The 15,112-nt window shown below is 42.5% G+C and overlaps 1 protein-coding gene across 1 annotated transcript; it reads left to right on the forward strand.

Annotated features, from left to right (window-relative positions):
* The first annotated feature begins 6,776 nt into the window (after window positions 1-6,776).
* LOC139538446 (T-box brain protein 1-like) lies at window positions 6,777-10,714 on the forward strand. The gene is made up of 6 exons (XM_071340506.1): window positions 6,777-7,662; window positions 7,961-8,115; window positions 8,411-8,532; window positions 8,857-9,015; window positions 9,179-9,240; window positions 9,850-10,714. The coding sequence occupies exons 1-6, from the start codon at window positions 6,980-6,982 to the stop codon at window positions 10,685-10,687; spliced, it is 2,019 nt and encodes a 672-aa protein (XP_071196607.1). The 5' UTR covers window positions 6,777-6,979; the 3' UTR covers window positions 10,688-10,714.
* The last annotated feature ends 4,398 nt before the right edge of the window (window positions 10,715-15,112 follow it).

The following is a 15,112-nucleotide window of genomic DNA, read 5'->3' on the forward strand; positions in this document are numbered from 1 at the left end:
CATTCGAGACGTGTAGTTCACTTGTCATTCCAATCTCCTTTGCATTAGCGTAGCCTCTTCTGTAGCCTGTCAACTATGTGTCTGTCTATCCCTGTTCTCTCCTCTCTGCACAGACCATACAAACGCTTCACACCGCGTGGCCGCGGCCACCCTAACCTGGTGGTCCCAGCGCGCACCACCCACGTGGAGTCCCAGGTCTCCGGCAGCCTCTGGAACTGCCGATCTGCGGCCAACAAGGCAGAGTTCATCTCAGCCTATGCTTCCCTCCAGTCCCTCGACTTCTTGGCACTGACGGAAACATGGATCACCACAGATAACACTGCTACTCCTACTGCTCTCTCCTCGTCTGCCCACGTGTTCTCGCACACCCCGAGAGCTTCTGGTCAGCGGGGTGGCGGCACCGGGATCCTCATCTCTCCCAAGTGGTCTTTCTCCCTTTCTCCCCTTACCCATCTGTCTATCGCCTCCTTTGAATTCCATGCTGTCACAGTTACCAGCCCTTTCAAGCTTAACATCCTTATCATTTATCGCCCTCCAGGTTCCCTTGGAGAGTTCATCAATGAGCTTGATGCCCTGATAAGCTCCTTTCCTGAGGACGGCTCACCTCTCACAGTTCTGGGTGACTTTAACCTCCCCACGTCTACCTTTGACTCATTCCTCTCTGCCTCCTTCTTTCCACTCCTCTCCTCTTTTGACCTCACCCTCTCACCTTCCCCCCCTACTCACAAGGCAGGCAATACGCTTGACCTCATCTTTACTAGATGCTGTTCTTCCACTAACCTCATTGCAACTCCCCTCCAAGTCTCCGACCACTACCTTGTATCCTTTTCCCTCTCGCTCTCATCCATCACTTCCCACACTGCCCCTACTCGGATGGTATCGCGCCGTCCCAACCTTCGCTCTCTCTCCCCCGCTACTCTCTCCTCTTCCATCCTATCATCTCTTCCCTCTGCTCAAACCTTCTCCAACCTATCTCCTGATTCTGCCTCCTCAACCCTCCTCTCCTCCCTTTCTGCATCCTTTGACTCTCTATGTCCCCTATCCTCCAGGCCGGCTCGGTCCTCCCCTCCTGCTCCGTGGCTCGACGACTCATTGCGAGCTCACAGAACAGGGCTCCGGGCAGCCGAGCGGAAATGGAGGAAAACTCGCCTCCCTGCGGACCTGGCATCCTTTCACTCCCTCCTCTCTACATTTTCCTCTTCTGTCTCTGCTGCTAAAGCCACTTTCTACCACTCTAAATTCCAAGCATCTGCCTCTAACCCTAGGAAGCTCTTTGCCACCTTCTCCTCCCTTCTGAATCCTCCTCCCCCTCCTCCCTCTCTGCAGATGACTTCGTCAACCATTTTGAAAAGAAGGTCGACGACATCCGATCCTCGTTTGCTAAGTCAAACGACACCGCTGGTCCTGCTCACACTGCCCTACCCTGTGCTCTGACCTCTTTCTCCCCTCTCTCTCCAGATGAAATCTCGCGTCTTGTGACGGCCGGCCGCCCAACAACCTGCCCGCTTGACCCTATCCCCTCCTCTCTTCTCCAGACCATTTCCGGAGACCTTCTCCCTTACCTCACCTCGCTCATCAACTCATCCTTGACCGCTGGCTACGTCCCTTCCGTCTTCAAGAGAGCGAGAGTTGCACCCCTGCTGAAAAAACCTACACTCGATCCCTCCGATGTCAACAACTACAGACCAGTATCCCTTCTTTCTTTTCTCTCCAAAACTCTCGAACGTGCCGTCCTTGGCCAGCTCTCCCGCTATCTCTCTCAGAATGACCTTCTTGATCCAAATCAGTCAGGTTTCAAGACTAGTCATTCAACTGAGACTGCTCTTCTCTGTATCACGGAGGCGCTCCGCACTGCTAAAGCTAACTCTCTCTCCTCTGCTCTCATCCTCCTAGACCTATCGGCTGCCTTCGATACTGTGAACCATCAGATCCTCCTCTCCACCCTCTCCGAGTTGGGCATCTCCGGCGCGGCCCACGCTTGGATTGCGTCCTACCTGACAGGTCGCTCCTACCAGGTGGCGTGGCGAGAATCTGTCTCCTCACCACGTGCTCTCACCACTGGTGTCCCCCAGGGCTCTGTTCTAGGCCCTCTCCTATTCTCGCTATACACCAAGTCACTTGGCTCTGTCATAACCTCACATGGTCTCTCCTATCATTGCTATGCAGACGACACACAATTAATCTTCTCCTTTCCCCCTTCTGATGACCAGGTGGCGAATCGCATCTCTGCATGTCTGGCAGACATATCAGTGTGGATGACGGACCACCACCTCAAGCTGAACCTCGGCAAGACGGAGCTGCTCTTCCTCCCGGGGAAGGACTGCCCGTTCCATGATCTCGCCATCACGGTTGACAACTCCATTGTGTCCTCCTCCCAGAGCGCTAAGAACCTTGGCGTGATCCTGGACAACACCCTGTCGTTCTCAACTAACATCAAGGCGGTGGCCCGTTCCTGTAGGTTCATGCTCTACAACATCCGCAGAGTACGACCCTGCCTCACACAGGAAGCGGCGCAGGTCCTAATCCAGGCACTTGTCATCTCCCGTCTGGATTACTGCAACTCGCTGTTGGCTGGGCTCCCTGCCTGTGCCATTAAACCCCTACAACTCATCCAGAACGCCGCAGCCCGTCTGGTGTTCAACCTTCCCAAGTTCTCTCACGTCACCCCGCTCCTCCGCTCTCTCCACTGGCTTCCAGTTGAAGCTCGCATCCGCTACAAGACCATGGTGCTTGCCTACGGAGCTGTGAGGGGAACGGCACCTCAGTACCTTCAGGCTCTGATCAGGCCCTACACCCAAACAAGGGCACTGCGTTCATCCACCTCTGGCCTGCTCGCCTCCCTACCACTGAGGAAGTACAGTTCCCGCTCAGCCCAGTCAAAACTGTTCGCTGCTCTGGCACCCCAATGGTGGAACAAACTCCCTCACGACGCCAGGACAGCGGAGTCAATCACCACCTTCCGGAGACACCTGAAACCCCACCTCTTCAAGGAATACCTAGGATAGGATAAAGTAATCCTTCTGACCCCCCCCCCCCCTTAAAAGATTTAGATGCACTATTGTAAAGTGGTTGTTCCACTGGATGTCATAAGGTGAATGCACCAATTTGTAAGTCGCTCTGGATAAGAGCGTCTGCTAAATGACTTAAATGTAAATGTTATGGGCGGCAGGTAGCCAAGAGGTTGGGAACGTTGGGCCCGTAGCTGAGCCGACTAGGTGATACAGTTGAAGTCGGAAGTTTACATATACTTAGGTTGGAGTCATTAAAACTAGTTTTTCAACCACTTCACAAATTTCTTGTTAACAAACTATAGTTTTGGCAAGTCGGTTAGGACATCTATTTTGTGCATGACACAAGTAATTTTTCCAACAATTGTTTACAGACGGATTATTTCATTTATAATTCACTGTATCACAATTCCACTGGGTCAGAAGTTTACATACACTAAGTTGACTGTGCCTTTAAACAGCTTGGGAAATTCTATGCTTCTGCTAGGCTAATTGACATCATTTGAGTCAATTGGAGGTGTACCTGTGGATGTATTTAAAATGAGATATGCAAATCAATCCCAGAACAACAGCAAAGGACTTTGTGAAGATGCTGGAGGAAACGGGTACAAAAGTTTCTATATCCACAGTAAAACAAGTCATATATCGACATAACCTGAAAGGCCGCTCAGCAAGGAAGAAGCCACTGCTCCAAAACCACCATAAAAAAAGACAGACTATGGTTTGCAACTACTCATGGGGACAAAGATCGTACTTTTTGGAGAAATGTCCTCTGGTCAGATGGAAAAAAAATAGAACTGTTTGGCCATAATGACCATCGTTATGTTAGGAGGAAAAAGGGGGAGGCTTGCAAGCCGAAGAACACCATCCCGGGGGTGGCAGCATCATGTTGTTTGGGTGCTTTGCTGCAGGAGAGACTGGTGCACTTCACAAAATAGATGGCATCATGAGGATGGAAAATTATGTGAATATATTAAAGCAACATCTCAAGACATCAGTCAGGAAGTTAAAGCTTGGTCGCAAATGGGACTTCCAAATGGACAATGACCCCAAGCATACTTCCAAAGTTGTGGCAAAATGGCTTAAGGACAGCAAAGTCAAGATATTGGAGTGGCCATCACAAAGTCCTGACCTCAATCCCATAGAAAATTTGTGGGCAGAACAGAAAAAGCGTGTGCGAGCAAGGAGGCCTAGAAACCTGTCTCAGTTACACCAGCTCTGTCTGGAGGATTGGGCCAAAATTCACCTAGCTTATTGTGGGAAGCTTGTGGAAGGCTACCCAAAAAGTTAAACAATTTAAAGGCAATGCTACCAAATACTAATTGAGTATATGTAAACTTCTGACCCTGGGATTAACTAGGATTAAATGTCAGGAATTGTAAAAAAAAAAAACGGAGTTTAAATGTATTTGGCTAAGGTGTATGTAAATTTCCGACTTCAACTGTAAATCTGTTGATGTGCCCTTGAGCAAAGCTCCTGTAAATTGCCCTGGATAAGAGTGTCTGCTAAATGACTTAAATGTAATGCTTATACTGCCAGAAATATTAAAATCGCACCTTTCTAGTAAAAATAGTTAAATTGCTCACTTTTGAGGACACAAGCTTAAATACACAGTATAAAAAATATGATGAAAATATGAAAACACATATAATTTTTTCCCTTTTCAACAAAAGTGGTCTTGAAATGAATGAAGTGGTTTCAATATATAGTAACAATCAAATTATAAACTACTTATTTAATCTTTCTTATAACAGTAAAATAAATATGATCATACTTAGTGACTGTACAAAAGTGTCCCCATTTAATTTAATTGATGACATAAAATGTTCTGTCCAGCATCCCCAGACGCCATTTTTTTAAATAAAAATTTAATAACTAGCTAGGCAAGTCAGTTAAGAACAAATTCTTATTTACAATGACGGCCTACCGGGGAACAGTCGGTTAACTGCCTTGTTCAGGGGAAGAACAACAGGTTTTGTTTACCTTGTTATCTCGGGAATTATGATCCAGCAACCTTTCGGTTACTAGCCCAACGCTCTAACCACTAAGCTACCTGCCGCTCCAGCATTCAAATGCCTGCCAACTCATTATAACTTCAGCTTTAAGCACTATGTGATTTCATCCCTCTGTGACGAAGAGAAAGTGGAATTGTTTCAATTCTACAAAATTATGTTATATTTTTTCATATATAGAGCTCTAAATCCAACTGAGTACATCCAAGCTAGATGATGCTGCTATTGCTGCAATTGCTAGGCTCTCCATTTCAAATGCCTCATATGCCTTATTGTAAACGGAGCTGCAAGGGTCACCGCCAGAGGAAGTCGATCCTTTGTCTGGATAGGCCAGAAAATGTGACATGTCGCTCTCTATGCAAATATTTATCATGGTGTGAGATTTCACATACTGTATCTCAAACGAGAGCAGAGAGCGTCATGCGAAGCGGGACAACCAGAGCTTTCACTGAGTGCACGGCAATTGATGTTGCGTCACTCACAGAGTGCTCTGTACACAAAAATGTCAGTCGGAACCCGTCCAGAACCGCTCAAAATCTCCTAAATAGATAACTTAATGTTTAAGATTAATAGACAACTGTGAACACTCTAAATCTAGCTGTTGAGAAGGAAATTATGTCAGCCAAACAGCAAACAAATATCAGTGTTGATATGGAGCTTTAACGTTTTTTATTTATTTATCCCCTTCAATACATTATTAATCGCCTGAATTTCCAAAGAGGCATTTAAATACAAAATATTGGTCTACATCTCACATTTGGATAACCTATAATGTATTTCAGTCAATAAGTAAATAGTTGGAGTTTTGCCAGCCTTGTAAAGCAAGACACAGCATCGTCTTGGCTCAGTCTGGACCACAACGTTCAGGTTGGATTTTGTCCAATGACGCTGTCACACTGCCCATGCACATCAATGAAGCTCTCATACGGATAAACAGTCAAAATGATGAGATGAAATCGACCTTTAATGCAGAAATATTTTTAGAGGAATATCAGATTTTCACTTTTTCCCTGTGTATTATTAATTAGACCTATAACTGCTGATCAAACAATGAAACTCAAGAGTCCACTCGTTTAATAATAGCAGTGCTATGCTATAACATCATTGAACAAAAATATTTTATACATTTGTTAAAATTCTGAAATTTCAAAATGACTTTCATAACGTCATTTTATTGGTGTTTATTCCCCATTCTTGCTGATTTTGATGGTGTTTTTATTTTATTTGTCATTGCACTCACTGTTATGAGTGCTCTGATTCATAACTTTGGACCAGTATAATGAAATATTTACCTGCCTTGAGACTCATAAACACATTTCAGAGGAACGGCATGATTTCACGCTATCACAAACATTTTAAAGCATGAAGTGCACTGCCTGTCATTGCCTGTCACTTTTGGTATGTTCATAATATATTTGTGTTTCTCCGGTAGACATACTTTGCCACTCTTACCAGATGAATAGGTAAATAACGCATATTTCCCATAATAATGTCGAAATCTACAGGGGAAAAACGTAACTATGATTCCGGCCCATTTTTGTTGATATTTGTATGAGCATGTGGCAATGCATCATTAAGATAATAAACAATTAACATTGGTGTGATATCTACACAAATATATCACATAAAGTAAAATGTTATCAAATAAGGACTGGCTGATTGTCTCTGCAAGCAAATAGGGTTTATGGGCAAAGCCCTCATGATTATCCTAATTAAGTGCTGTCTAATTAAATTATTGTCTTGAGCTAACCAATAGCAATAGTTGTTTCATTAGCAATGCATGATGAGTGATGAATAGCAAATCCTTCCTGATTGCAGGATAGTGTCAATTGGCTCATTTGCTCTTACTCAAGGTGACTGAAAACATAGGAAGGCGATTTTTTTGCGTGTGTTATATAGAGTTAGGAGTGGACAAAAGCTTGCGATTCCATATATGTTGCGTTAATAGTGTTGAGAGCTATGCAGCTCGAGAATTGCACTAGTGGGCTCTCCAAGAAATGTCTGAATGTGGGCAGTGGCTACCCAAGCTCCGATGGATCTGAGCTCTCCTTGCAGGACCATCCTATTATATCTGCTAATGACAACCTGGAGAGAAGTTCAACTCTGAAAAAAAATTCCAGGGGGATGACGAACCAGTCAGAGGCAGACAATTTCCCCGACTCCAAGGACGCATCAGGGGACGTCCAGAGAGGCAAACTCTCTCCTGATCTTCACGGAGTCTCTGAAATTCGTCATAATTTCGATGGATCTACAGGAGAAAGGTATACCCTTTCGCAATCTAGCCAACCACAGTCAGTCTCAGCAACTCCAAGTACTATGTTCCCCTATCCGAGTCAACATGGACCAGCGCACCCGGCTTTTTCTATCGGGAGCCCGAGTCATTATTTGGCCCACCATCCAGTCATCACTAATGGAGCGTACAATAGTCTTCTCACCAACAGCTCTCCGCAAGGCTACCCAACCGCGGGTTACCCATACGCACAACAGTATGGACACACTTATCAAGGAGGGGCGTTCTACCAGTTTTCCTCGGCGCAAGCTGGGCTGCTGCCTGGGAAAGCGCAGGTGTATCTGTGCAACAGGGCCCTGTGGCTGAAGTTTCACAGACATCAAACAGAGATGATAATCACCAAACAAGGACGGTAGGTTTCCTCAGCTACATTAATTTTAATCACAAGTTTGGTATAGCTTGTGAAGTAACACGCATGAGTCCGATTTGTTTTAAATAAGGAAGGGCATTGCAATTGTAATTCGTTTAATATATTGCCATTATTATAAATTACAATTAAAACATTTGAACTGACTATGTTTTTCTTCAATTGTTTCAGTAATATTTTCAAATTGGGTAAATCACCAAATGTTGGACAGGGTCTATTATGCAGGACATTTACACCGATCTTGACCAAATATTATTTACATATTTTTAATTATTACCCGCAGACGAATGTTCCCCTTTTTGAGTTTCAACATTTCTGGTCTGGATCCGACGGCGCACTACAACATATTTGTGGATGTTATTCTTGCTGATCCAAATCACTGGCGATTCCAAGGTGGCAAGTGGGTACCATGTGGCAAAGCGGACACCAATGTGACAGGTAGGCCTACGTTCCTCTACATCTCTGTGAACAATACAGTGATGATAATGGTTGATAATTAAGAGTAGTTTATATTATCAAAAGAAGAATCATCTTCAATTGATTCTGCCGTTCCAAGAAGAATCATCTTCAATTGATTCTGCCGTTCCAAGCTAACACGCAACATTAGGCTAATACAATCAAAACATGATATCATCGAATTAATGTAATTGAAAATCAATATTGTGATGTGTATGATATTTTGTAAAAACAACGCATTTCAATGTAGGCTAAGTCATTTCTTTGTTTTTTACAGGAAACAGGGTGTACATGCACCCTGACTCTCCAAACACCGGTGCGCACTGGATGCGCCAAGAAATCTCATTTGGAAAGCTGAAATTAACGAACAATAAAGGAGGCTCAAACAACACCGGACAGGTCAGCTACGACCTTGTTTTAAAAACGTTAAATATTATGATCAGAGACATTCAAAGACCCTGAATTAACTATTGAGCGGTGTGCATGGAGAGAGTTTGTTGCGCACACCGTATGCAGTTATTACACAATATTTATTAGGTCTTTCTCCAATGATACATCACCATCAAAAGGTCAAATAATAGTTTTCATAAAATGTCATAAAAACGAAAGCCTTACCCTGTCTTCAGTTTGGGTCATTTAGCCTACATCATGGTTTATTGGCTCCAAATGTAGGTCGAAATTGACAGTGGTCATGGAATCTCTTCCTTACTTGTATACCTCCAGATGGTGGTTCTACAATCGCTTCACAAGTACCAGCCCAGGCTCCATGTGGTGGAAGTCAACGAAGACGGAACCGAGGACTCCAGCCAACCTGGAAGAGTACAGACGTTCACCTTCACAGAAACACAGTTCATCGCAGTCACAGCTTACCAGAATACCGATGTAAGAAAATCGGATTGATGATAATTCCATTCGTTAAGTATTCTAGTGTTGTTGCCTTTCGAAAGACACATTTCGTTTGGCATATTCGGATTTGCAACGTAATTAGGAATAAACAACTACGTGCACCTATTCCTAACATCTGCTTACTTGTTTTTGTGTGCAGATTACCCAGCTAAAAATCGACCACAATCCATTTGCTAAAGGATTTCGTGACAACTATGACACGTAAGACCATTTGCCATTTGTTCTTGATCCCTTCTCATTATGAAACAGTTTGTTTCGTTTGGTTCTTATTCTCTCGGGCAATACAAATGATAGAGTTTATGTAAATGAAGTGTAGCATAGGCTACCTCGTAATTATTTTATTTTCATGTTCAATTGAAATGTAAAGAAATGTAACTGTCAGGAAAAATGTATTTTGTGTCCTCGTTGATCAAAATGTAAATGTTCTTGAATATCAATGGGGACACATTTGATCATACCCATTAGGCACACACTCGTTCAATCAACGTTGTTTCCATGTATTTCAACGAAATTATGTTGAACCAACGTGGACTAGAAGTTTAATTGACGTCTGTACTCAGTGGGTAAGCATTATATTTTGGAGTAGGCCTTTGTACAATCCAATATAATTACCACATTATAAAATGGTGACAATTTTATCACGACATTTATTTGCTAATGTCCCCTCCCCCAAAACATAGTTTATTCAGCATTTTTATCAAATGAGTCATGAACAAAGTTTGTTCCATTCTTGCACATCACATTGGCAGTGACAACCTTAGCCCATGGTGATTCATAATTTGTTTGTCTGTTTCTTCCTCGTCTTTTCAGTGTCTACACAGGTTGCGACATTGACCGGTTAACACCATCACCGGGTGACTCGCCTCGCTCTCAGATCATGCCTGGTGCGAGATATGCCATGGCTGGTTCTTTCCTACAGGACCAATTTGTCAGCAGTTATGCCAAATCTCGCTTTCACCCTGGCGTAGGGACTGGACCTGGCACGGACCGCAGCGTCCCACTTAGTAACAGCTTGCTATCCCCGCAACAAACCGAAGAGCCCACAGTTGCATCCCCGCAGCGATGGTTTGTCAACCCTGCCAATAACCGACTGGACTTTGCCGCCTCGCCATACGATGCTGCCGCGGCTGCTGATTTTGCCGGTAACGCGGCCACCCTGCTGTCCTACGCAGCAGCTGGAGTAAAGACACTTCCACTGCCCACTACAGGGTGCTCAAACAGACCTCTAGGTTACTATGCCGACCCATCCGGCTGGGGCACACACACACCACCCCAGTACTGCAGTAAGTCTAGCTCTGTGCTCTCTTGCTGGCCAACAAATTCTGTTAGCAGAACAGGCACGTCCAACTACCTGGTTGATAACGCGGACACCATCCCAACAGAAAGGTCACCCATCGGAGGGTCTAACGAGGCAAAACCAAAAGACTTATCCGAATCCAGCTGGATAGAGACGCCGTCTTCAATCAAGTCGATTGATTCAAGTGATTCTGGTATCTTTGAGCAAGCTAAACGGAGAAGAATTTCACCGTCTGCCACACCGGTTTCGGAAACAGTGTCCCCGTTGAAATCTGAGATCTTGCCTCCAAGAGAGTGTGAGAAAAATTGCGTCAAGGACATTGGTTACTATAGTTTCTATCCACACAGTTAGACAACCACAAAACGGGGGGGGGGGGGGGGGGGGGTGTTCTATTTAGATTCATCTATCTTTATATGCAACTGATAATATCCAACTGATAGGCCGATCAGTTGTAGTGGACCAATATTGGACCAATATTGACGAACGATTAGAAAATGTCGGCTTGTAGCGCATAGGCCTACTGGGGAAATTTAGGCGACATTTACAGTTAACATTATAAGTTTGCTATCTAATAGCTGAAGGCCCACATACAGTAACCTATTTCATTTAAACTAGTTTTAATCAACAGCTATTGTCTATTGTAATTATGAAAATGATGTACATAATAAGCTATTTAACCATTTTGTCATATTGTGAAATGATTGTAAACTATTGAATTGATTTGTAAGAATTTGAAGGATAGAAATAGTTGTTAGTTGTGTTTTAAAAACGCACATCGTAGGCCTATGATATAGTCAAGTGATCTCATACAATGTGATAAAAAAAAAAAACGATTGAGAGAGGTCTATGATGGCTATTTCGTTGTGTAACAGAGTGAGATCTGAGTACACGTAGCCTAATTATTTATGTTCCCATTGTAGTACTCTATGCCCTCTATGTTCAATCACAGTGTCAGTAGAAAACATTCAGATGTTAGACATTTGAGGACACAGACATTTGATCAAACTCAAAATAAGACAGGCATTCATTATAGGTGTGGTAATAAACGTTATACATGTTAATATAGTGTCATTTTTACTACATTAATAAGAGAAAAAACATGGAATTTTCAAGTCTTTCTCTGACCATCCATACTTTTTTATAGATTGTGTTTTATGTGGAAGCTTCTGTATCTGCTGTAATGTGCTTCATTGCAATAAACGATATAAAAGCTAATTACCTGGAGCAAGAAGCTATCATCCTTCTAAATCCAAACTAGCCTATGCATGTACCAATGATGAAATGATGAATTTCTGTGGCTCAAGTTCATATTGATTGGCCTGCAGGTCACCGGTATAAAACAGCAGGGACCATAGCCTAACCAGGTTCGTACAGAGGGGGGTGGAGATGCTGGACCACTTTCCCAAAAGGTGCAAAATTATGCGGAAATGCAAGGTAATATAAAGTAATATAGATAGAGGCTATATGTGATCTATGTTATGTATTCATTGTATTTTTAACTCAAATGTATAGCCTATTGATGGAGAGAGATAGATGTGTGTGTGTATATATATATATATATATAGTACCAGTAAAAATTTGGGATACCTACTCATTCCAGGGTTTTTCTTTATTTTTACTATTTTCTAAATTGTAAAATAATAATGAAGACATCAAAGCTATGAAATAACACATGTAATCATGAAGTAACCAAAAAAGTGTGAAACAAATCAAAATATATTTTAAATTTGAGATTCTTCAAAGTAGCCACCTTTTGCCTTGATGACAGCTTTGCACACTCTTGGCATTCTATCAACCAGCTTCATGAGGTAGTCACCTGGAATGCATTTCAATTAACAGGTGTGCCTTGTCAAAAGTTAATTTGTGTAATTTCTTTCCTTTTTAATGCGTTTGAGCCAATCACTTATGTTGTGACAAGGTAGGGGTGGTATACAGAAGATAGACCTATTTGCTAAAAGACCAAGTCCATATTATAGCAAGAACAGCGCAAATAAGCAAAGAGAAACGACAGTCCATAATTACTTTAAGACATGAAGATCAGTCAATCCGGAAAATGTCAAGAACTTTGAAAGTTTCTTCAAGTGCAGTTGCAAAAACCATCAAGCACAATGATGAAACTGGCTCCCATGAGGACCGCCACAGGAAAGGAAGACCCAGAGTTACCTTTGCTGCAGAGGAAAAGTTAATTAGAGTTAACTATACCTCAGAAATTGCAGCCCAAATAAATGCTTCACAGAGTTCAAGTAACAGACACATCCCATCATCAACTGTTCAGAGGAGTTTGCGCTTAGTGGGACTATCATTTGTTTTTCAACAGGACAATGACCCAACACGCCTTCAGGCTGTGTAAGGGCTATTTGACCAAGAAGGAGAGTGATGGAGTTCCGCATCAGATGACCTGGCCTCCACAATCACCCAACTTCAACCCAATTGAGATGATTTGGAATGAGTTGGACCACAGAGTGAAGGAAAAGTGCTCAGCATATGTGGGAACTCCGTCAAGACTGTTGGAAAAGCATTCCAGGTGAAGTTGGTTGAGAGAATACCAAGAGTGTGCAAAGCTGTAATCAAGGCAAAGGGTGGTTACTTTGAAGAATCTAAAATCTATTTTGATTTGCTTAACACTTTTGGTTACTACATGTTTCCATATGTGTTATTTCATAGTTTTGATGTCTTCGCTATAATACTACAATGTAGAAAATGGTACAAATTAAGAAAAACCCTTGAATGAGTAGGTGTGTCCAAACTATATACAGTTGAAGTCGTAAGTTTACATACACTTAGGTTGGAGTCATTAAAACTAGTTTTTCAACCACTCCACAACTTTCTTGTTAACAAACTATAGTTTTGGCAAGTAAGTCATTTTTCCAACAATTATTAACAGGCAGATTATTTCACTGATAATTCACTGTATCACAATTCCTGTGGGTCAGACGTTTACATACACTAAGTTGACTGTGCCTTTAAACAGCTTTAATATAGAAAATGATGTCATGGCTTTAGAAGCTTCTGATAGGCTAATTGACATAATTTGAGTCAATTGGAGGTGTACCTGTGGATGTATTTCAAGGCCTACCTTCAAACTCAGTGCCTCTTTGCTTGACATCATGGGAAAATCAAAAGAAATCAGCCAAGACCTCAGAAAAAAAATTGTGGACCTCCACAAGTCTGGTTCATCCTTAGGAGCAATTTCCAAACGCCTGAAGGTACCACGTTCATCTGTACAAACAATATAAACACCATGGGACCACGCAGCCGTTTTTAAGTGGGAGAACTTGCACAATTGGTGGCTGACTAAATACTTTTTTGCCCCACTGTATATCCACAGTAAAACGAGTCTTATATCGACATAACCTGAAAGGCCGCTCAGCAAGGAAGAAGCCACTGCTCCAAAACCGTCATAAAAAAGCCAGACTACGGTTTGCCACTGCACATGGGGACAAAAGTTTTACTTTTTGGAGAAATGTCCTGTGGTCTGCTGAAACGAAAATAGAACTGTTTGGCCATAATGACCATTGTTATGTTCGGAGGAAAAAGTAGGAGCCTTGTAAGCCAAAGAACACCATCCCAACTGTGAAGCACGGGGGTGGCAGCATCATGTTGTGGAGGTGCTTTGCTGCAGGAGGGACTGGTGCACTTCTCAAAATGGATGGCATCATGAGGGAGGAAAATTATGTGGATATATTGAAGCAACATCTCAAGACATCAGTCAGCAAGTTAAAGCTTGGTCGCAAATTAGTCTTCCAAATAGACAATGACTCCAAGCATACAAAATGGCTTAAGGACAACAAAGTCAAGGTATTGGAGTGGCCATCACAAAGCCCTGACCTCAATCCATTAGAAAATTTGTGGGCAGAACTGAAAAAGCATGTGCAAGCAAGAAGGCCTACAAACCTGACTCAGTTACACGAGCTCTGTCAGGAGGAATGGGCCAAAATTCACCCAATTTATTGTGGGAAGCTTGTGGAAGGCTACCCGAAACGTTTGACCAAAGTTAAACAATTTAAAGCAAATGCTACCAAATACTAATTGAGTGTATGTAAACCTCTGACCCACTGGGAATGTGATGAAAGAAATAAAAGCTGAAATAAATAATTGTCTCTACCATTATTCTGACATTTCACATTCTTAAAATAAAGTGGTGATCCTAACTGACCTAAGACAGGGAATTTTTACTAGGATTAAAATGTCAGGATTTGTGAAAAACTGAGTTTAAATGTATTTAGCTAAGGTGTATGTAAACTTCCGACTTCAACTTTATATATACAATATATTCGGAAGCATTCAGACCACATTATTTTTTACACATTTTGTTATGTTACAGCCTTATGTAAACATAGATTAAATATTTTTTTCCCTTAATCAATCTACACACAATATCCCACAATGACAAGGCAAAAACAACTTTCTATAGATGTTTACAAATATTATTTTTTTAAACTACTGAAATATCACATTTCCATTAGTATTCAGACCCTTTACTCAGTACTTTGTTGAAGCCCCTTTGGCAGCGATTACAGCCTCGAGTCTTCTTGGGTATGATGCTACAAGCATGACACATCTGTATTTGAGTAGTTTCTCCCATTCTTCTCTGCAAATCCTCTCAAGCTTTGTCAGGTTGGATGGGGAACGTTGTTGCACAGCTATTTTCAGGTCTCTCCAGAAATGTTCGATCCGGGCTCTGGATGGGCCACTCAAGGACATTCAGAGACTTGTCCTGAAGCCACTCCTGCGTTGTCTTGGCTGTGTGTTTAGGGTCATTTTCCTGTTGGAAGG

The sequence above is a fragment of the Salvelinus alpinus genome, chromosome 14 (assembly GCF_045679555.1).
Source record: "Salvelinus alpinus chromosome 14, SLU_Salpinus.1, whole genome shotgun sequence".
NCBI lineage: Eukaryota > Metazoa > Chordata > Actinopteri > Salmoniformes > Salmonidae > Salvelinus > Salvelinus alpinus.